The sequence below is a fragment of the Protomyctophum bolini genome (assembly GCF_963924005.1).
Source record: "Protomyctophum bolini genome assembly, chromosome: 22".
In the NCBI taxonomy this organism is placed as follows: Eukaryota; Metazoa; Chordata; class Actinopteri; order Myctophiformes; family Myctophidae; genus Protomyctophum; species Protomyctophum bolini.
The window spans coordinates 4,374,763-4,398,128 of NC_137883.1; the positions used below are offsets into that span (position 1 = coordinate 4,374,763).

At 43.0% G+C, this 23,366-nt stretch overlaps 1 protein-coding gene across 1 annotated transcript in view; it reads left to right on the top strand.

Annotated features, from left to right (window-relative positions):
* The window catches only part of slc27a4 (solute carrier family 27 member 4), a 61,924-nt gene extending 39,943 nt beyond the window's left edge, over positions 1–21,981 (top strand). Inside the window, exons 9-14 of the mRNA XM_080756523.1 lie at positions 1,223–1,432; positions 3,481–3,607; positions 7,239–7,376; positions 10,021–10,185; positions 11,256–11,402; positions 14,746–21,981. Of these exons, the coding sequence (XP_080612649.1) occupies positions 1,223–1,432; positions 3,481–3,607; positions 7,239–7,376; positions 10,021–10,185; positions 11,256–11,402; positions 14,746–14,903 (945 nt within the window). The 3' untranslated portion in view covers positions 14,904–21,981. The remainder of the gene's footprint in view (positions 1–1,222; positions 1,433–3,480; positions 3,608–7,238; positions 7,377–10,020; positions 10,186–11,255; positions 11,403–14,745) is intronic.
* The last annotated feature ends 1,385 nt before the right edge of the window (positions 21,982–23,366 follow it).

A 23,366-nucleotide genomic window follows, 5' to 3' on the forward strand; every position in this document is an offset into this window, starting at 1 on the left:
GAAACAGTGGTAGTAGGTACCATTTTTGCCAGACAGTAGTAGTAGTAGTAGTAGTAGTAGTAAGTAAGTAAGTAGAGTGAACACTGCATTGATGTGGTGCAGTGTTGTTTTCGTCGACTAAAACTATGAAACAGTGGTAGGTACCATTTTTGCCAGACAGTAGTAGTAGTAGTAGTAGTAGTAGTAAGTAGAGTGAACACTGCATTGATGTGGTGCAGTGTTGTTTTCGTCGACTAAAACTATGAAACAGTGGTAGGTACCATTTTTGCCAGACAGTAGTAGTAGTAGTAGTAGTAGTAGTAAGTAGAGTGAACACTGCATTGATGTGGTGCAGTGTTGTTTCCGTCGACTAAAACTATGACGAGACATGTTCGACCCCTCTTTTCACTGACGGAAACTAAATGAAAACTTAAGCTATGATGACTAAAACTAAGACACCCCTTTTGGTGTTGATGACTAAAACTAAGACACCCCTTTTGGTGTTGGAAAAATAGCAGATCTACAAGCTTGTAGGTCTGCTATTTTCGAAAAATCGAAGAACGACTGACATAGAAACTTTTTCTTAGCTTTTTCAGAAAACTGTCACGATGTCAAGAAGACATTTTTTTTTAATCTGATCTCAGGTCAAAATATATTGGCAATTTCGTCCACAAATAAAAACCAGACAAAAAAATGGTCCGAATATGTTCGTAGATGGCAGAAAAATAATTGATAGTCATTAGGCATGTAACGATATATCGTATATCGCGATATATCGATATTATATCCTGACGATATATATCGATTTATTAAAAATAAAAATCGATTAAAAATAATAATAAAAAATTAGGGGATGCTAGTGTGTGATAAGAAATGTCAGCTGTAATCATATTCACATGATTTTGGAGAGAAATGAGACAGTAGAGGCCTGGAGAGGGGAGCTGTATAATGTGTCTGTGACTGTGCCCAGGTGATGGTCGTTATTGATGCTCATTAATACATCAAGGAAGGCAATTATCTTTGCAATGTAGTTAAATAAAAAAATGTGGAAAAAAAGCTTCGGGGGGGGGGGGAAGATAAATAATAATAAAAAATGCCATTTTGTCTGTAAAAATCATCAATATCGTGGGAAAATCGCATGGTTGAACCTCATATCGTGATACGTATCGTATCGTGAGTTGAGTGTATCGTTACATGCCTAATAGTCACTTCTTTCCCACATCGCCCCCCCCCCCCCATCTAGATCATCCAGTACATCGGCGAGCTGTGCCGCTACCTGTTGAACCAGCCCGTCCGCGACACGGAGCGGCAGCACCGCGTGCGCATGGCGCTGGGCAACGGCCTGCGCACGTCCATCTGGGAGGAGTTCACGGGCCGCTTCAACGTCAACAAGATCGCAGAGTTCTACGGCGCCACCGAGTGCAACTGCAGCCTGGGCAACTTTGACAACAAGGTTGGGGTTAACTGTAATTAACTGTAATTAGCTGCAGCCTGGGCAACTTTGACAACAAGGTGGGGTTAACTGTAATTAACTGCAGCCTGGGCAACTTTGACAACAAGGTGGGGTTAACTGTAATTGACTGTAATTAACTGCAGCCTGGGCAACTTTGACAGCAAGGTGGGGTTAACTGTAATTAACTGCAGCCTGGGCAACTTTGACAACAAGGTGGGGTTAACTGTAATTAACTGCAGCCTGGGCAACTTTGACAACAAGGTGGGGTTAACTGTAATTAACTGTAATTAACTGCAGCCTGGGCAACTTTGACAACAAGGTGGGGTTAACTGTAATTAACTGCAGCCTGGGCAACTTTGACAACAAGGGGGGGGGAAGCGAGCGTCTGCGAACGCGGCGCGTCAAAACAGCCACCTCCGTTATTTTCAATGAACCTATCCTCCCACACCGGCGCCGGCAGCGTCCGACACGCGTTCACGCCTCGCCTGACGCTCCGATACGCCACCGTTCTATTTTTCCAGGCGCTGCTGCGTCGCTGTGCACCCGGTGTGTGTGATGGGCTTGACTCGGCAGTTGGTGGGAAAAGTGCTCGGTTGTTTTACTTGAGTAAGAAGTACCGATATACTGCAATTAACTTCGTGTTAACCCATTTAGTACAGGAAGTGCATCAAAATAGAAGCTCCGGGGTGCCAGAGTAGTCGCCAGAGTAGTGACCGCTTTTATTTTGAAAGCCATGAACCGGAAACACTTTCTTTAAAAAGTTGACTGACAAAGTGACAATCACAGTCACAATCAAGTCACAACCCCCGATCATCTTAATATATTTATATACGCTCCAAAAAGCGTTCATATTTTGCGGGAGAGACGGATGAGGAGCAGAAATGAAGCGCCAGCATGTCGATCCTTTCAACACCACGGAGAGCGCCCTGGATGAGGAGATACGAGTCATTCTTTCCGCCGCGCTAACATGGGAGTCAATGACAAGCTAATAGTTGCACAGAGCGTTAGCATACGGCAAGCGAAAAGCGAAATGCCAAAAAAAAAATAGGAATAATTCTGAATATTCTTATTCTTGCCCCGTGTCGTTTGGACGTCGCTAGGACGTCCACAGACGTCGAAGGCACCTCTCGGTTCCAATCCTTATGACGTTTCTAGGCGTCCTATGTACACAATGTGTTTTAATGTAAAAAAGTCAATTTAAAAAAAATGTACTTGAGTAAAAGTACAAAAGTATCTGCGTCAAAATGTACTTAAAGTAGTAAAAGTGAAACTACTCATATTGCGGAATGTCCCATTTCACAAGTTCAAAATGTGTACACAATCTATTGAAAATAGCAGATCTACAAACGCGTTGCGACGCATTGTGAACTTGTAGTTCTGCGATCTTCAAATGGACGAAATGTATAGGGTTGAAGTGATTATTGCAAAATTAAAAATATCCAAAGTAACCAGTAATTCAAGTTTTCAAATGATTGTAAAAGTACAAATGTTGGCTCTGAGATGTTTATCAAATTATACTAAGGGCAACGCTAAGGTAAAGGAATTGTGTCGAGCGGAAATGTGCGGCTTTAACGCATTCAAACCGGAAAGATAATCTGTGTCCGTGTTAGTATTTCTTGCGTTTGGCTTGGCTATTCAATAATGACAGATCATATGCAAGCTTTTCTTTTCCTACTGATTTTAGAAGGCATTTGTAGAATGTTTCATCTCAGACCGTTAAAGGTATATTCAGTGATTTCACTTAATTCAAATACCACTTATTTTTTTTTTGTTTTGTTGTGATAACCATCCCTACTATAGAGTGTGCTGACCATATAAGGAGTTCCTCCCTGTCCCTATAGTTAACCTCTGGGGGGGTCAAAAAAACCTTAGGTTTAGTTTTTTGACTAGGTGGCTCAGCCTTCATCCAATCAGGATAGAGAGGGGGCGGGCCTTGGTGTGTTACCGGGGCAGACCGGAGGAGGGGGTTTTCCAAATCATCCAAATCACCGAATGCTCCTTTAACGTCGTGGTCGCTATAACCTGTGTTTTTCCCCGTGTGGCTATAGACCGGAGCGTGCGGTTTCAACAGCCGGATCCTTCCGTACGTCTACCCCATCAGACTGGTGAGAGTGGACGAGGAAACCATGGAGCTGATCCGGGGTCCTGACGGAGTCTGTATCCCTTGTGAACCTGGTAGGGCCCTGCCGTGTGTGTGTGTGTGTGTGTGTGTGTGTGTGTGTGTGTGTGTGTGTACTCATGTAACAATGTCTCTGTCGGACTGAGAGGTCATTTGAGGGGAAAACAGCCGTTCGTATATATATAGGCTGGGGAGAAGCGGCAGAGAGAGAGAGAGCCTCCTTTTTTGCTCTGGAAATAAGAGAGAGAGGACAATTCTGTATTTTAGCTGTGACGTGAGCGCCCCCTCCTGAGATACTTCCGGGTCCTACTTTTGTGTCCCCCATAGAGTTATAATGTGACGCTCCGCCGGACTAAATCTGAGACGAAAACAACCACGAAAGTCTCATTTTACCGCTTTCCTCGCAACAACAAAGCTGCGCTGCTCTCCCAAATCTGGCTGTGACAAGGCCGCCTGCCCCACATGGAAATACTATCGCCATTTTATTGTATTGTGTCAACTAAAATCCTCATTAATGCAAACTAGATTCAACATACTCAAGCCTGCACACATTCTAAATATGCCCCCGAAAATATTTGACAGAGCAAAATGTTTTTGTTGTCCTTGTGAAAAGATTCACGCACTCTATTTACACTGAGATGCGGACGGGAGCTGGTGCCACTTGGACCCGGACGTAACGTATAGCACTACAAAATGACGTCGGGACTTAACCCATTCTGACCTGAGATCAGATTCATACGAGGTTTCCACCGGACACACACTGGTCTGATGAACCCATTCTGACCTGAGATCAGATTCTAAAAATGTCAGTCGTTCTTCGATTTTTCAAAAATAGCAGACCTACAAGCTCGTAGCGCGCCACTCGGTGGCGCGCTATGAGCTTGTAGATCTGCTATTTTTCAATAGCTAAAGCATAACATGATGCTGACACCAACATGGGTTCCCGTTCAGAATGGGTTAAATACTGAATAGCTGGAAGCCTGCGTCTTGCTTCTTTTTCTTTTTTTTTATGATCAGTACTTTATTTTAGATTTTTTTACAAACACATAAAACAGAGAACTTTAAATACAAACACAAACAACAACAACAGCAGAGTACGTATTCATGGACAGGCCAAGATAGATAACATAAAACAAATAGAAAGAAAAAAAGGAAAAAGAAAAATCGAATTAAAATGTGAAAATAGTTTACATTATTTACACGACCGAACGCAGCATCATCAACCGTATCATAATGTGTAGTAATACAATAAACAATCAAGAGGGCATTGTCTGACCATGGATGCCACACCAAGGGACCTGCAACATGACTGAGGAACACGTCCCACTTCAGATCATATTTATCCAACTGATTATTCATCTTAAAGGATAACCTCTGCAAAGCAGCCACAATACCGAGCTGAGTGAACCATACCATGTGCTGGAGGTAAAACCTCAGACTTCCATTCCTTAGCAATTATTTTCCTACCCGCCATTAATGCTGTTTGAATCCAGTCAGCTAGAGGTGCAGGGAGGTGTTTTAGTGGCGATGGATGGATCACCCAGAATAAAGAGAGCCGGTGTATAAGGAATATCCTGGTTTGTGATTTGCATTATATTCTCATGAATAGCACACCATAGCGTCTGTACGCCTAGGGCACTCCCACAGTACATGAATAAGTGCGCCGAGGTCCTCCTCACACCTCCAGCAGCTTCTATCTTGCTTCTGAAGAAGGCGGTCTTCAAGCCTTATATGACCTGCTGTAAAACCTTTAGCCCTTCGGGGACACTAATAAACAACCTTGAACCTTGCATGAGCGGGGCAGTGATTTGGCCAATCACTGCTGACACTGCGGAGAGTGTTGTGGAGAAGTGTCGAAAACACTCTAAGAAGGTTGGAGACCACCTGACGAACACTCATCCAGGCCAAGGCTTTATCCATTATAGATGGATTATTATCGCATCTTTGATGTATTTACAAACTGCTAGAAAGTCCAAAATGTTCACGTTTTTTTTGGAGATCGGAGGTTCTCTATGTCATCTGACAAATGGATCTCACTCACACACAATGCATCCCAACGTGTTTGAAAAGAATGCCCTGGTGTTTCTTGACACTGCTTATAGAGCGTCGCAGTCCCTCCCCCTTTCAGAACGGCGAGTGGCCCAGGAAATGAAAAGCAATGCATTTTTCCCATAGCCGCTTCTGAAAGTATTTATTTAAAGACGGTTACGCCGCGGACAAAGCCAACTCGGATCGTGACAAATCATGACAATGAACACAATATTTTGGGCCGATCAAATCATTAGAAGAAAATAAAGGCAGGAGACAAGACTATTTGTTTTGTTTTTCTTCTTATAAATGATCAATTATCAATCCAAAAATTATTCTCGATTCAATACATAGGATTTCATCACAATATACTCCAGTCTTGAACTGGAAGTGACTAATTCTACAGTAACTTGAAAATGACTGAAGACATGATGTTTACTGTGATTAGGGTATAAGCTTACATTTCATATCACAAACACCATGCCGTGAAAACTACTGTAACTGTAACCAGAAAAAAAAAAGAAAAGATATATATATTTGGAAATTATGAATCGATTTTGAATCTTTCATAACGGGAATCTCCAATCGAAATTCTTTGACACCCCTATAATCTCTATAATACACCCCTATCTGTATCTGTCCTGTGTGTCATGCCGCTTGCAGTATACGACAACTGAAATGTCCACTCTCTGTCCGTTCTTGTCTTTTCGGGTGCAGTACTTAACAGTAGTTTAGACAGTTTTCGGTTCAGACTAGTCATTGGGTTAGACCAGTCATTAGTCCTATACAACTACAACCTATATCTCAAACCCTCACCCCCTAAACCCTAACCTCCCACGGGGGGGCAGCACACCTAAACCTAACCTTAACCCATTGATCGATTGATTGATTGAAATATTTATTAACAGTTTGCAGAATTACAGTACATTTCGAGCACAAACTCAATACAAAGACCGTAAACTGTGAGTGGACGACCCAATTAAGCGTTACACTTGTTTACGACAGGGTCCACCTTGTTCAATTCATCAAAACATTTAGAGACGTACAAATAGACACTTCTATGTAGTTAAAGAACAGAACAGGAATTCATCGTATAGGAAGCAAAAGGGGAAAATATACATATATACAGTGAGGGGAAAAGGGGCCAGTTTCGAATTGCAGCCGACCGTAGGTGCCCTTAACCCATTCTGACCTGAGATCAGATTCATACGAGGTTTCCACTGGACACACACTGGTCTGATGAACCCATTCTGACCTGAGATCAGATTTAAAAAAATGTCAGTCGTTCTTCGATTTTTCAAAAATAGCAGACCTACAAGCTCGTAGCGCGCCACTCGGTGGCGCGCTATGAGCTTGTAGATCTGCTATTTTTCAATAGCTAAAGCATAACATGATGATATCACCAAAATGGGTTCCCGTTCAGAATGGGTTAATTGAGAGCGGTTTTGAAGGAGTCAAGGGATTCACATGTCTTAATGACTGTTGGTAGGGCGTTCCACATTTTGGTGGCATAGGAGCGAAAATAATTGAGTCCCTTGTTTGTGCCGAATCTGGGCTACAGTACATGGTTTGTTGCACTCCCTCTGGTGTTGTGTGGGTGTGGACTTCGTTTACATGACTAGTCTAAACTAAGTATGCACCCCGTCTTTTCTCCTATAGGTGAGCCTGGCCAGTTGGTGGGCCGGATCATTCAGAACGACCCCCTGCGGCGGTTCGACGGCTACGTCAACCAATCGGCGACCAGCAAGAAGATCGCCGAGAGTGTCTTCAAGAAGGGAGACACTGCCTACCTCTCGGGTAAAAAGCGCCCCACACTATAGTGTCGTTTTTCGACGGCAACATTTTTAGATTTTAGTTTGAAGTCGCGTCTCTCGAACAGTTTCTATTTAGTTTTAGTCACATTGTATGTATATAGTCACCTGGGAATGTCTTGGTGTTGGTCTAGTTTTAGTCGACTAAATGCCATTCGATTTTAGTCGACTGAATCTGCAGTTGATTTTAGTCGAACACATTTTTTTCACTTGCTGAAAATAGCAGGTCTACAAGCCCACGCTGCGACGCGCTGTGAGCTTGTAGATCTGCTATTTTCAGTAGGCAACCAAATACTGAAATGCCTTATACTGGATCTCTTGTCCACTAGTCCCTTCCTGACATTCTAGTTTTTTTATTCGTTGACGAAATTGTCAATATGTTTAGTCATAGTTTTTGTCGTCGTAGCTTAGTTTTAGTCGACGAGATGGATGGAACAGGTTATCTTTTCAAGGGTCCAGTTCAGTGTGGAATTATATGGAATGAACAGAACGGGTCAGCTCCATATATGGAGATCTAAGGGTGGGAAGGGGGGGGGGGGGTGTCTTGAGTGTACAGGGTTTGATGAGGAGGGCCCAGGTAGGGCCGGGGCCTTAATTTTTCGGGGCCTGTTGAGAACTCTTAAGTCTTCGCCGGTTCGCGGCTGCACTAATAACTTTGGGGCGGGTCCGTCTATAGAGTTATCAGTCAGAAGGGAGACATCGAAGAGGAAGGACGGGTGGGGAGGGATCAACATAATTATGGAATGTCAGAACGGGTCAGCTCCATATATGGAGATCCACGGGTTTGAGGTTTAACCCATTCTTTTGGTGTTAGCATTATGTTATGCTTTAGCTATTGAAAAATAGCAGATCTACAAGCTCATAGCGCGCCACCGAGTGGCGCGCTACGAGCTTGTAGGTCTGCTATTTTTGAAAAATCGAAGAACGACTGACATAGAAACATAGCTTTTTCAGAAAACTGTCAGGATTTCGAAGACATTCATAGAATCGTTCCCAGGTCAAAATGGGTTACAGGTCAGATGTGGAGTTGCTGGCCAATATTGACGACATCATCAGGGATCTCCATCCCTGCTGATGATCACGTCACCTTGCGGGTGACGGACTAACTAAATAACAGCCTTAGCGTAAGACAGAGTTACGACATTGAGGGGGGGGGCAGAAAAAGCCGCCCCGTCCCGTGGTTCATGCAACTCTGTTTGTCCCCTGTAAAGCCCATAGACTCCAGTGCATTCCGTCAGCTGTCCGGTTCAGGCCTTTGTCACTATTATTCGCCAATAAGAAGTCTACGTAGAAGAGCCGCCATGATTGGACCGAAGCCCCATATTAACCCATTCTGACCTGAGATCAGATTTATACGAGGTTTCCACTGGACACACACTGGTCTGATTATAACCCATTCTGACCTGAGAACAGATTATAAAAATGTCAGCGGAAACCATGCGAGGCACCAAGCAGCACATCAGGAGCAATCAGCGGGGTTCAGTGTCTTTGCCCACATGGGTTCGAACTGGCAACCCATCCGGCCGCTGGAAAGTAATTAAGTACTTTTACTTAAGCACTGTACTTAAGTAAATTTTTTTTGGTATTTGTACTTGAGTATTTCCAATTTCCAGTACTTTTACTTCTACTCCACTATACATCTCGGGAGCCAAAAATGTTACTTTTACTTCACTGCAATTATTTGAAAACTTTAGTTACTTTGGCGATTTTTCATTTTGATTACCAAACATTATACATGAACCACTTCGACCCTATATACATTTCGGCCATTTTCAACAAGATGTTCTACACATGTTGTGAACTTGTGAAATGGGACATTCTGCCATATGAATACTCTTACTACTTTAAGTGCATTTTGATGCCGATAACCTTTTGTATACTTCCGTACTTTTACTAGTATAACGAAGTAGTTTCTAAATTGCAGTATTGGTACTTTTACTTAAAGGACCACTTCACCACTTTTCAACCTATCTTCATATAATGGGTCCTCACTAATGATCATGAAAAAATGGTGCAATTGTTTTCTACTCGGTCTGCTGTGTCTCATAGGAGGGCTGTGAGCAGTTCAGAAACCGTCTTCCAGTGACATCATCGATGGGGAATACAAGCTAATAAAAACGGCAGGCTTTCTAGTCCTGAAAAGTTGCAATGCGAAAATGGAAGCCATCGTTCTCACGATAATGAGAATCTAAATATTTTTGTAAAAAAATATTGTTTAAAAAAAAATCTGCCTAATGATGATGTCACTGGAAGACGGTTTCTAAACTGCCCACAGCCGTCCTATGAGACACAAACTGAGTAGAAAAAAAATCGTGCCATTATTTCATGATTATTAGTGAGGACCTATTATATGAAGATAGGTTGAAAAGTGGTGAAGTGGTCCTTTAAGTAAAACAATTGCAAGAGCGTGCTGCCGTCGTGAACGTGCACAATGATAATCAACACGGACCAGCGCGTTCCTTTGTGTTTGGGGGCGAGGCTGCAATACCTTAATTCGGCCACTATGTCCATACATTTCGCCTCAGGGTTTCCCCGCTGGGTGCCTTTCTCTATTCATATATATATATATACTCTAAGGTTGGCACCGCTCAAAAATGCTGGTCTCTCTCTCTCTCTGTGTGTGTCTCCAGGTGACGTGCTCATCATGGACGAGTGCGGCTACATGTACTTCAAGGACCGCACGGGAGACACCTTCCGCTGGAAGGGAGAGAACGTCTCCACCACCGAGGTGGAGGGCACCCTGAGCAGGCTGCTGGACATGAAGGACGTGGTCGTGTACGGCGTGGAAGTACCAGGTAAAATATATATATATATATATATATATATATATATCCCATTCTGACCTGAGATCAGATTTTAAAGATGGATAGTGCCACAATTTTTGTATTTTTCCAGTTTTTCATGTGTCTATGAGGTGACGCGGTACTTCATTAGACACCCTGGAGTTGTTTTTATGTGCAATGGTGTATTCACTTTGTATTTAGAGACGAGAGACGAGAGAGATTGATAAAGAATGGGCGCTGCGCTCTCTTCAGCGCTGCGCTAACCATGTCCAAGGCGGATATCTCGTGTTGAACTGCAGCCTGGTTTAAAAGCACTCTGAGAAATGAATGAATTAGAAACAAATGGTCCGGACGTTCCCTCGAAAATCCCTGCCGAAGTTCGAGTCCTATAAAAACAGGGCTATAGGGTACAGCCTTAAGGAGGAGAGAAGCAGATTGCCGTCCCTGCAGTGTCCACGCCCACATCGTTATTGCTCGGTGTATCATTGCCATCACCTGGGTGGGTCAGTCGCGTATAGCTTTCCCGACGATAAGGTGTGCTGTCTGTGTATATGTGTTCAACAGTGTTGTCTTCGGCAGTTACCGTTTCCTGTGTTTGTCGTGCGTTGTTTTGTTTTGGTGGGTGTTCACGATTTTATTTCCCCCTCTCTGCTCGGCTGTTTGATTGACAGCCAATACCTACACACACACACACACACACACACAGTCACACACACACGGCCCGCCCCCTGGCCCTGTCATGACAGCCTCCGCTGTTCTCCCACAGACCAACGGCGCACATTTGAAAACTGGAGCCTGTCTTATCACAATGCGGGACAACAACAACGTCTCAGTTTGCGGGACGCACGCATGGAAAGTCATTGAAATGCGGGGGGAACAATCGCGCAAAACAAATCGGGACACAATCCGGTCACACAGCCATGTGACGTGATGAAAGTGTTTGACATCCTTACAGCAGCGGTTTGCTAAAACTATTTGGATTGTGCGTTTGTTGGACAATGGCTTCCCCCCCCCCCCCCCCCCCCCTCCTCCCTCTCTGACATTTTTTGGTTCTCTCTCTCTCTCTCTGTCCTCACATGTAGGAGCGGAGGGTAAGGCCGGCATGGCGGCCATCGCTGACCCCACCCATTCCTCTGACCTGGAGAAGTTCGTCAAGGACATGGAGAAGGCTCTGCCGCCGTACGCCAGGCCCGTCTTCCTCCGCTTCCTCCCGGAGGTCAAACAGACTGGTGGGTGAAAACACACACACACACACACACACACACACACACACACACACACACTCACTCAATGCGCTTCTGAGAGTTGCCTACACAGGTGGAACAAATGAATGAACGAGAGACGGCTAACGAGCAAGCTATACACTCTCGTCAGCTGCCTGCGAGCAAGCTTACGGAGGCATTGGGAAGCATTTTTTGGTCTGACAAAAAATATGGACAGTCGTACAGGTTCACAATTACCATGTTTTGGGGGGCTGCTTGAGAATTCAACTCATAGCTAATTTTTATGGAATGATATCGAGCTCGCATATCGGCTTGTTTTCGCGGAGCACGTGTGTGCGTGTGCGTGTGCGTGTGTGTGTGTGTGTGTGTGTGTGTGTGTGTGTGTGTGTGTGTGTGTGTGTGAACACATGTTTCGATCTAAAACAAATACATACAAACGGGATCTAAAAACAAATACATGTAAACTATACTATTTATATACTATTTGCTTTAACCGATTTAGGCCTGAGATCAGATTCTATATCCTTCAAAAATAGCAGACCTATACACAAGCTCGTAGCGCGCCACTCGGTGGCGCGCTACGAGCTTGTGTAGATCTGCTATTTTTCAATAGCTATAAAGCATAACATAATGGTATAACACCAAAAGGGGTTCCCGCCCCCAAAATGGGTTAAAGACGTGATATTTGTCCTCCCCGTATAGTGTTATCGGAAGGACGCATTCGTATACAGTGTAAAATACACCTCGGTAAAATATCGGAAGCTATAGTTACGTGTGCCAATTTTAGACCTGCGGTGTATAATTAGCCTCTCCCGTGCATATCTGTGGTAATTGCAATTGTACAGTAGCGCTAGAGAGTCATCTGTCAGCAGGAACACGAGGTCCTGTTTCTTTCTAAACGAGCCATTCTCTGAAAACATGATATCATGATTGCACGTATCATCTGTGTACATAATAATCTTTTATTGCCCTGAAGGACATTCGTCTCCACTGCAGTCTGTTTATCATAATATATAAAGATGATTATAAGCTAATAAGCTGGATCACGTCGTCACCATTTGTAATAAAAAAATAGATCTGCAGCTTGATAAGAACCGATATATACTTCTCAGTTCGAGTTGAATGACCACATCGGGGGGGGGGGGGGGGGGGGGGGAGATTTTAATTATACATTATTGTTTATACCTGTTTGTATGTACTTTGAAAAAAAATTGCTTAATTAAAATCAGTCAATGACACAAACTTTACTCTTAAAGGGACACTTCACCCTTTTTGCAAAAAAATATATGTTAATGACGTTTAGAAGCTTTAGAACACTTTCCTGGGGGTATTTATGTGTGTAATATGTGGTTTTGGATATTTTAGATTGTAGCAGTGAGCCTGTTGTCTCTGATGTCATGGACACTGGTCTCACTACCTTCCTGGACTACAATTCCCATAATTCGTTGTTGCACTGCTCCTCCTTGTGGATAGGGGGGTGAGCTGTCTTACTGAGACAACATGTAGTCCAGGAAGGAAGTGAGCCCAGTGTCCATGACATCAGAGACAACAGGCTCACTGCTACAATCTAAAATATCTAAAACCACATATTACACACATAAAGACCCCCAGGAAAGTGTTCCAAAGCTTCTAAACGTCATTAACATATATTTTTTTGCAAAAAGGGTGAAGTGTCCCTTTAACTCCCCTCTCGTCGAGCTTTGGATTATGTTATTCTGCTCGTGGGAAATTCAATCGACGTGTCATCATAAAACCACGAGAATGGATCATGAGAACACAGCAGATAAGAAACTAATATAGCCAGCCAGATTAAAGAAAAAGATGAGAAGATAAAAAAAAGATAAGGTGACTTTTAAAAGGTCCATTGGGTCATTAGTTTGAGTTCATTTAGTTGCCACTAAATGAACGTGACGTTATTTTAGTCGTCTGAAATGTTTTCTAGTCTATAGTTTTTTTAGTTTTAAGATTTTAGTCGGCTAAATTTACAGTTGATTTTGTCGAGGAAAATGTGTTTTGGTGGGCCTTGATGTCATAATGCCTGATTTACATCCGGCATTATGATTTATGATTTACATCCGAAAATAGCGGAGAGCACAACCAAACATAAAATGACTTGTCTTTCAGATCTACTGGATATCTTCCCCACTAGTCCCTCCCCTAACATTTTAGTCTAGTTTGTTTTTTGGTATTTGTTAGCAACATTGTCAGTAGCCTATATGTAATCTCAGTTTTAAGTCAACTTTCTTGTGACCACCGCGCTATGACTTACGGTGCGTTACCAGCTTAAAACGTCATAGAATGGGCAGAAAGGACACCAAAGAATCCAATTTTCAACAGGTCTGTTTCTCTACATCATAGGACAGACGTTTCGGCCAACAGCCTTCTCCAGTGACACTGAAGAAGGCTTGTTCAACATAAACCTGTTGCCGGATTAAGGCATGCCAGAAGGCAAGCATTCAGGAGAATTGCTTTTTTTCCCCCCCTGTGAAGTCTCCTGAACTTGAACACAGTATTTTGCGTTGGAACAAATTTGTTTCGAAATCCAATGGCGTATAATACACACACCGCATCTCCACTAGCTAAAGATAGCCCAAAATGTTTGATTCTCGTAGAGGTTTTTTTTCGATTCTGACGAATCTCTCTACGAGAGTCTAAACGTTAACCCCGCCCCTAACGTCGCGGAGAGCAACCTTGGTGCCTTTAAATCACTCTTACCTTGTACAAATGCAAAATCTAAGCTGCTTTTAATTTTGCCCCACTTGTTTGTGACGTCTACGGAACCATATTAAACCCCGTTAATGCTTGTTTTTCAATAAAAAGGGTATTGTAATCCACTCTGTCTCGGAATTTGGCGGCCATCTTGCTTTTCTGTCCATTGTAAATGCGCAAGAGAACCCTGGCCGCTAGGCGGGCGCGGGCAATATTCCGTTGCGCCGTTTACCGCATTTACAATGGAGGATTCAGAAACAGAGTTGATTAAAATACCTTTTTTATTGGAAAAATAAGCATTAACGGGGTTTAATAATATGGTTCCGTAGACGTCACAAACAAGTGGGGAAAAAATTAAAAGCAGCTTAGATTTTGCATTTTTCTACAAGGTAAGAGTGATTTAAAGGCACCACGGTTGCTCTCCGCGACGTTGGGGTGTCACGCCACTGAAAATAACTTCGGGTTACTTCAGTAACCTCAGTTGTATAAGTGACTGGAAGAAGAGAGTCGTATGGGGTGCCGCCACCTGGTGGCTTTTGCGCCACCAGGTGGCGGCACCCCATATGACTCTCTTCGAGAGAGGAACTTAAAGACAACTGATCTACAAGCTCACAACGCGTCGCGTTTCCTTCCCTCACAGGCACGTTCAAGTTCCAGAAGACGGAGATGCGCGGCGAGGGCTTCGACCCGAGCGCGGTGGCCGACAGACTGTACTTCCTGGACCCCAGCAGGGGGCGCTACGTGGAGCTGGACGCGGAGCTGCACCGCAGCATCGCCTCGGGGAAACAGAAACTCTGATGAGTCAAAGAATCATCATTGGCTATACCAAACACAGTCACACACACACACACACACACGAGCGCGTGCGCGTTTGAATGAATCCATGAATAGAATCGACAACAGGGGGGGGGGGGGGCGTACACAGACTTGAGACGAAAGAGATTATACCGAATGTCAGATCTCCTGCCCCCTGTTCCTCATACACACATTATATTCAGCCATATTATACATACACCTGCTGCACACACGTTGCAAAAAAAATGAACTCTTTGAGATTTTGCCCCCCATCGGCTGGCTTCCTCACACACACACACACACGCACGCACACACACACATAATACCGTACTCTTTCCTAAGCTCCACCTCCTCCCCCTCCACCAACACCCACCACCCTTTAAGAAAAATACTGAAAAACTATAAAAGCGTCGTTCCCATTCCCAAGAAAACCCACACCACCACCACCTCCACCTCCAACTCTTTAACAAAATGTCCAGGACCCAGTTCTCTCCTCTTTACCTCAGCAGAAATACAGAAAAGGGAGGCACTATAGACAAGCAGCCACCAGGTCATGTCGGGGTCTCACGACCGATGCTTTTTTTACCCCCCTGCTAGGAGAGGGGAGAAACCATGGGGGGGGGGCATCTCGCATCCAGATCGCAAAAACTAGAATGAAACTAGCAGATTTAACTACAAACCTAATGGATGTCGAGGAGGACTGACTGTGGACACAGTATACGTGACAAAATGGAAGGACCTACACTGTCTGTCTGTCTGTCTGTCTGTCTGTCTGTCTGTCTGTCTCTGTTGTGTGTATGTGTGTGTTTGTTCTTTGAGAGCAGACTGGGGGGGGATTTAACCTGCACAATTATACCCAGCAGCAGCGACGGCCTTATGTAAGCTATAGCCACTTAAACCCTCTCTACACTTAGTAAAAAAAAAAAAAAAAGCGGATGCGAGTTAGCTCCGTATATACTTGGATCTGCTCTCGTTTTCCCTTCGACGTCACGTCAAATCGCTTTTTGCCAGACATTCCCCCCCCCCCCGTCCACCAGCTCAGAAAGTTGACGCGTCGAGAGCTTGTAGATCGGTTATTGGGCTATTTCTGGCGATTAGGAGCAACCCGTTCCAAGTGGCTATAATATATAGTATGGACTGCTTTTATACATCCTCTCTCTACAGTACGTATACTCTTGCCTATACTTTCTCCTCGCCTCCTTCTCCTCGCGTCCTAGTCCTGTAGGGGCTTGTCGAAAAGACACGAGGAAAACGGAAAGCAATTATTATTATTATTATTATTATCATAAGTAAATATTACTATTAAAGTGCAATAGGGCTTCAGCATTGCCTGCCAGTGCAATAATCAGCCACGACAACTACGAGCTTGGACGTGAAACGAAAGCTTTGTATTTAAATGTCTGTATATCATACCAAATATATTTAAGTTTACATATTTTTAAAACGCGTGGAAACGAAGAGGCCTGTACGACGTTGTTGTAACCGGCACATGCGTCAAAGCTCTATAGTGCTCATATACGTTGCAGTTATTCTTCACTTTCATGACATTTCCGGTTTTCCGCGTATAGCTTATAGTATATAGTATATATTATAACTCATAAGTATCCATATTCCAGCGACGCATAACTAGTACGTGTCCCTGAAGAAGTGGACGTATATATATACAGTACAGTACGCGGCAGTATAATTCTGTTATAGCTTGCTTTCTTCGACCGTTGGTTATGAAGACGTTTTGGTTTATATTTCAGAGTGTAAATTAAAACCATACTTTTTTTTTTTTACAAGATTCTTACCTAACGTCTCGTTTTCCCCGGTGGGTGCATTGTGCAGGTTTTCTCTGGGGTTTTTATTTAATTTATTGTAGCGTGTCTGTGTGTCTGTGTGTGTGTGTGTGTGTGTGTGTGTGTGTGTGTGTGTGTACAATATTTCCAAAAAACATACGGAGTGGACCCCGACTAAAGAGACAAGCTATCTCCTGTCCCACGGTTTTTTCTTTTTTTCTTTTTCCAACGAGTGCAATATTGCGACAAGCCGCAGAGGGGGAATAGTTTGTTTGTTTGAATTCAAAAGAGCCAAATGATCCAAAGATGTGAATTAAGGGACGGATAGAAAGAGGGAGTTGTTCGAGGTGTGTGTGTGTGTGTGTGTGTGTGTGGGGGGGGGGGGGGAAGAGTCCCACTAGAAAGGGGGGGAAAAATATGCTTCTTACATCCATGCGTTAATCTGTAGTTTCCAGTGAAGGTCGGCGGCAGAAGCATGAATGATCATTTCATATAGTGTCACACCCCCAGAGCACAGCTGTGCCTTATTACTGTGATTATTCACACTATATAGGCCCTGGCCCGGCTGCACATAATAGCATGGCTCCTTATCATGGTCGTTGATCCTGTATCCTATTCCAACGTTTGTCTCTTTTAGTGGATTAATGATTCACTCCTTTTTTTTAATTGACCGTTACTGTAAATGTCACAGTCCTGGAGAGCGTCTGTACTCGCGTTTGCTTTTCGACGTCTTAGTTCATTCGTGTGTCCTCACTCTCCCTCGCTATACGTCTGTGTCGAGACGAGCCCCTTCTTCCTCCCTTCACTTATACTCTTATTTAGTGGACTCTCTTAACCCATTCTGACCTGAGGTCAGATTCTAAAAATGTCTTCTACATCCCGACAGTTTTCCATTCTGACCTGAGAATCAGATTCTAAAAAATGTCAGTCGTTCTTCGATTTATCAAAAAATAGCAGACCTATGAGCTTGTGGATCTGCCTTTTTTCAATAGCTAAAGCATAACATGATGCTAACACCAAAATGGGTTCCCGTTCAGATTGAGTGATTCTCAATCATGTAAATTTCAAGGACCCCCCCCCCCCCCCCATTTGAAAACATTTGTCAGTCCAGGGACCGGCCATAAGAGAAGATCTGTCTTGTTACAGACATTTTCAAACATCGTCATGGGTAAAAAAAAAAAAGAAAAAAGCTTGTAGATCAGCTATTTTTTTGAATAGTCATCAAAGTATAATTGGGACGAAGTAATTTAAGCTGTTCCTACATTTTTTGCTCGGAATTCCCTGTGAACCACCGCCCCAAGATCTTATTTATCTATTGAAAAATAGCAGATCTACAAGCTCATAGCGTGGCGCGCTACGAGCTTGTAGGTCTGCTATTTTTTTAAGAATCGCGAAAATGTGGCACAAATCTTTGAATATAATATTCTTTCAGAAGACTTTATTTATTTCGACGTCAGGCCTACATCGTAAGGATATCTTATCCTTACGATAAGATATTACTGGTGTAAAAGTCATATAAGGTTAGCAGCAGTCTCCTAGTTGTAAGATACGTACTATGGGGGTATCTGGTATAGTTAGTATGGCCATACCTAACAACTTACTCTTACAATCCTTGAATCCCTCCTTCGATCTCTTCTCTTTCGGTTTCCATTCCTCCTTCCTCTTTGCTCCCTCTTTTAATCCTGGCCCTGGTGCTATCTTTGATACCTTCTGACCTTTTGATCCGGTGCACCTGCTTTAGTCCTATACGTACGTAGATGGTGCAGGACTCTGGGCAAAAAAAAGAAACGGTGGTGCTGAAATATTCCAATTTCATAAAATGACACACTGGCTTTGGAAGTGAGGTGGTTGAGACTCCGGGACGGACGGTATCGCGTTAAATCAAGTGTGCAGTTTTTTGTGTGCAAGTGTGTGTGTGTGTGTGGTGTGTGCGTGTGTGTGTGTGTTCTAGACGTTGACCTTGACCTTCAACCTCTTGAAAACTAGAACTCCTACCTAGGCCACCCCCCCGTCACCCCCCGTCACCCTCATTTTAGCCAGTGGTTATGTGACCAGATTCAGAAGATATCAACATTCTTTTCGGAGCCAAATGTACACAGTGAAATGATCCGGAGAGTTCCGTTTTAAATAAAAACAAAAAAAAAACTGTGGATTTGAATCCTGGTCTCTAAACTACCTCCGCCCCTCATGGGCGAGCCCGGGGCGCCTCCTGATGGAGGGGAAAAAGGAACTGGTCGTAAATAAGAAGCAGCTTGGACTCCTCATGCATAGAAGGAAGCATGAAGTCAGTCAGTCAGTCCGCTGTCCCCAATTGGGTTGGCAGAGGAAGTGTGTAATAGCGCCCAGGGGATTACGTTAGATGATTGACACAAAAATGGGTTGCAGGAAACAGGATAAAATGTAGAAAATAAAACTGTGGACTTTGAACAGTATATAGGTTGATGTCAAAACTCTGCCCAGCACTGCGAGTTCTGACGGCTGACTATAGTCTGTCCAAGTGAGTTGTACTTAACTGTGGTGATACTGCTGAGGTTTGTGCTAGTTGTGTAATTGTGCAGGCTGAATCTCGATGAATTCCTCCTTTTTTTCCCCTTTTATTTTAATAATTTGCACTGACTGACACTGGTGGTGAACCCCCTCCCCCCCCCTCCCCCAACAGGTGCTTTCTTGATTCTCGTCAATGATTGTTCACATTGTAGTCCTTTCTCGTTTTTCCCCCGTTTTTGGAAAAGGATGATATTTTTTTGAATGGGGAAAAACGACAACAAAGCTATTATAGTTCATAGAGACATTGAGATTCATGCTTTGTTGTTCCCTCTGTGCAGTGTGCACGCACCCTGGCAAGCGGCTCCAAGAGTGTCTGTCTCACCTTATTTATTGTCAACAATGAGCGTGAAGTGTTCTCACAAATGTTTGAAAAACAAATGTGTGAAGATGGCGTGTAAACTAAAGACTGTATGACCTATCCAGGGAATACGGCTTGGCTGTTGTATAATGCTTCTGACCCTGAAGGCTTGCACTTAGCAACCCTGACCACCAGGGGGGGGGGGGGCGCATGATTAAACAGCCCCGCAAACGGCACAGCTAAATTTGAATTATGTTTCCATTATCACTTTATTTTTTAAATGAGTTTAAATTATTGTATTTTTTTTCTCTCTCTCTCTCTCTCCAAGAAAGCTTAATTATAGTTTGATTGTTTCACTGCTGTATGTGTATGTTTTTCTCTGTGAAATCATAGCTTTGTAATTGTGGTATAAAAAAAGGGAGGTTTTGCGCCTGCATGTGTCAATGCAGCACAGCTGTCATGGCCTGGAGTTTAATGGGGAAATGCAACCATTTTTTTTTACCCCCTCTGCACAAGGAAAGGAAAGAGCTCTTGAAGAAGGAGAAGGCTCGAAAAAAAAGGATCAGCTTTCAGTTCCTCTACCGATGATTATAAGGTCTTGGATAGGAGGTGGAGAAACTTGAATACAGGTGTAGAAACCTCAGAAGCTATACAGACCTCTGGGAATCATTAGAGGACCATTAAGTTATTTACTGTATGTTCTGCCTATTTATCCAGGAATATTGCAAAACGAACGTCTCTCGGACAATACTAAAACGAAAACAAACGACAACAAAAAAAAAACCCAAAAGGTTTGCCTTAATGGTGTGCTCTGGGGAATACTAAGACTCAAAAAAAAAAGGGAAAAAAAGAGGTACATTCTGAATACAAAAAAAAAACTAAACAATGCAGCTTCTGCAATTATTAAGCATTGCAAAGCAGATATTGAATGAAAATGAAAGATTTGCCCATTCCATGTGGATGTCATATAAATATGTAAAGTGAGGAATATTTTCCTCCAAAGAAAATTGAAAATGCCATGTCAAAGTAAAAAAGGAAAGGTAGTGTGTGTGTGTGTGTGTGTGTGTGTGTATATATATATATATATATATATATATATATATATATATATATATATATATATATATATGCTTGTTTCATTGGTCTTAATACCTCACTGGGTCTGCTAGCTAGACCGTACTGTATGCACTGTAATCCAACTGAATCAGGATTTTTGTTCCATGTTCACATTGAAGTAGTGAATGTGTCACTGTATTGGTTATTGAGATTACTCTATATTACGTACAGCTGTGTTTTAAGGTGTGATCAGAGATAGGCTACCATGCAGTGTTGTTTTATGATGATTGGTTTATTATAGATTGTGGTATATATATATATTTGCAACCAAATTCACGGGAGACCATATAGTCCCATATAGGGACCTGCAGCTTTGTGCAAAAAACAAAAACAAGAAGCCATTTATTTTATGTTTCTGATTTCTTTATCTTTTGATTTACAAAAACCACTAACGACAAAAACAGTTCTGATCTCCCTGCAGTCTCACATCATAGCCTATACTGTATAGGAAGCAGATGACAAGGGCGCCGCGCCACTGTTAATTGTATATTTATATTTTCGGCATGTGATTAAATACAATACATTAGGCACCTTTTTTTTTTAGAAATCAATACTGATCAAAGCCTGGGCTCACCTCTTAATGGGTTGATCTACATTTAGCGGGTGACATGATTGGTGATTTTTTTTTCTTTTTCTTTTGACCAAATCCTACAGCATGAGCTTGTTCGTGTCCAAGCCGTCGACAGGTTCATATACTTCATACACACTCACACTAGTCTCTCAAGACAGACTGTTGCCTCGCGTCAAATTTCGAGGAACAACAGTGGAGGCGCTGTTTTCCCGAATATTTGACGATGGGATTCTCAGATTGCATACACACAGACTGAATAATACTTGGCCCAACCAGAAGATGACGTGAATGTTTCTCAGATTTTTCGGTATGGCTGTGGTCATGCCCTCCCCCCCCCACCCCCCCCATCTCATCCACCTGTTCACACACAATAATTAAAACACACTATATTATGTTTTCTGGTTTTGTTTTTCCTGTTGTGATACTCAGGAACATCAAGGGAATGTGTGTGTGTGTAGGCTACTTGTGTGCGTGTGTGTGCGTGCGGTGTGGACGAGTAGGCCTATATTATTTTGTTTTGTTCGTTAATTGTTTGCAGGCGGCATGTGCTGTGCGTGTGCGTGTGTGCGTGTGTGTGTGTGTGTGTGTGTATATAGGGGAGGTCTGTGAGGTGTGTGTGTGACACACACTGATGTCCTCTTGTGTCCAGAGATGGAATTTAATTGCTGTATAGACCATGCTTTTGAAGAAAACTGAAACAGACAAAAAAAAAAAAAAAACAATGTTGCAAATGGCAAATCAATATTAATAAAAACTATTTAAATTGTTGACTTTGTTTTTAATATTTTTTTAGCTGACATTTTTATGTCAGACATGTATACATTCACACACGCACATGCACGGGCGCATACACATACACACACACACACACACACACACACACACACACACACACACACCCTTGCATAAACAAATGTTAGACCCTACTGTAGCCTACTGTACTACTCTGTAGTAGGCTACATTTCAGAGGCAAATATTGCATTTTTAATCCACTACATTTGTTTGAAACCTTTAGTCACTTTTATTTGCAGATTATTATTATTAGAAAATATACATTAACCACATCAGCTCCATGTACACTTTCAGTGTGAATGTAATGCACAATATATGTAAAGCGCCTCCCTCCCCTACCCCCCCCCCCCCTCTCTCTCTCTCTCTCTCTCTCTCTGTCTCTCTCTCTCTCTCCCTCCATACAGTTAGGCAGACATCAGGACATTCTCCCGACTCTGAACAACACAACAGACTTCCTGAGACACCGGCTGACACTGTAAGGTAGGACAACAAACTATAGATCTAATACATGTATAGATACCTGTTTGCACTGTAAGGACAACAAACTATAGATCTAGTAAATGTAAACTTGTACACTGAGTTGACCCACATCACTTTAGTTTAGTGTTGGTGACATTTGAACTCATTAAGGACTGAGTCCATGTTGGCTAAAGTTACAGATTATAGACCAATATGTGATCAGCGCTTTAGCCCATTCTGGGCGGGAACCCCTTTTGGTGTTAGCGTTATGTTATGCTTTAGCTATTGAAAAATAGCATATAGAAATAGCATATAGCATAGGTATATTTTTAGAGAAATTGAAGAAGCACTGACATATAGAAACATAGCTTTTTCAGAAAACTGTCAGGATGTATAGAAGACCTTTTTAGAATCTGATCTCAGGTGAAAATGGGGAATCCATGTTGGGTAAAGTTCTACAGATCATAGAGCAACATGTGGGCTCTTTTTGGAAGTTTTTCCATAAAACTTAGAAGGCATTTTTGAACAAGATGTGCAGCAGCCTGCTTTGTGACTGTGTTCACTTCCTGTTGAGCCATGTTCTCCCTCGGTGACGACATCCTGTTGCGCTGTTCTCTCTACACAGAGCTACAGTTACATCATGTACTACCCCCCCCCCCCCCCCCCCAGTGCGTGCGTGCGTGCGGCCTTGTGAGGCAGATTCTAAAGTGGAAGCCCAAACCACACTTGCTACAACATGCAACATACAACATGCAAGGGTCACTGTGGTTGCAACGACATGCAACTATGTGTAACTCCTCTCGACAGGGACCCCCATCTGTAAATATGTTGTTCCAGGGACCCCCTGGAACAACATACACATTTAGCCCCATGCTCGAATGCCCCCGCCCCCCTGTCAAAAA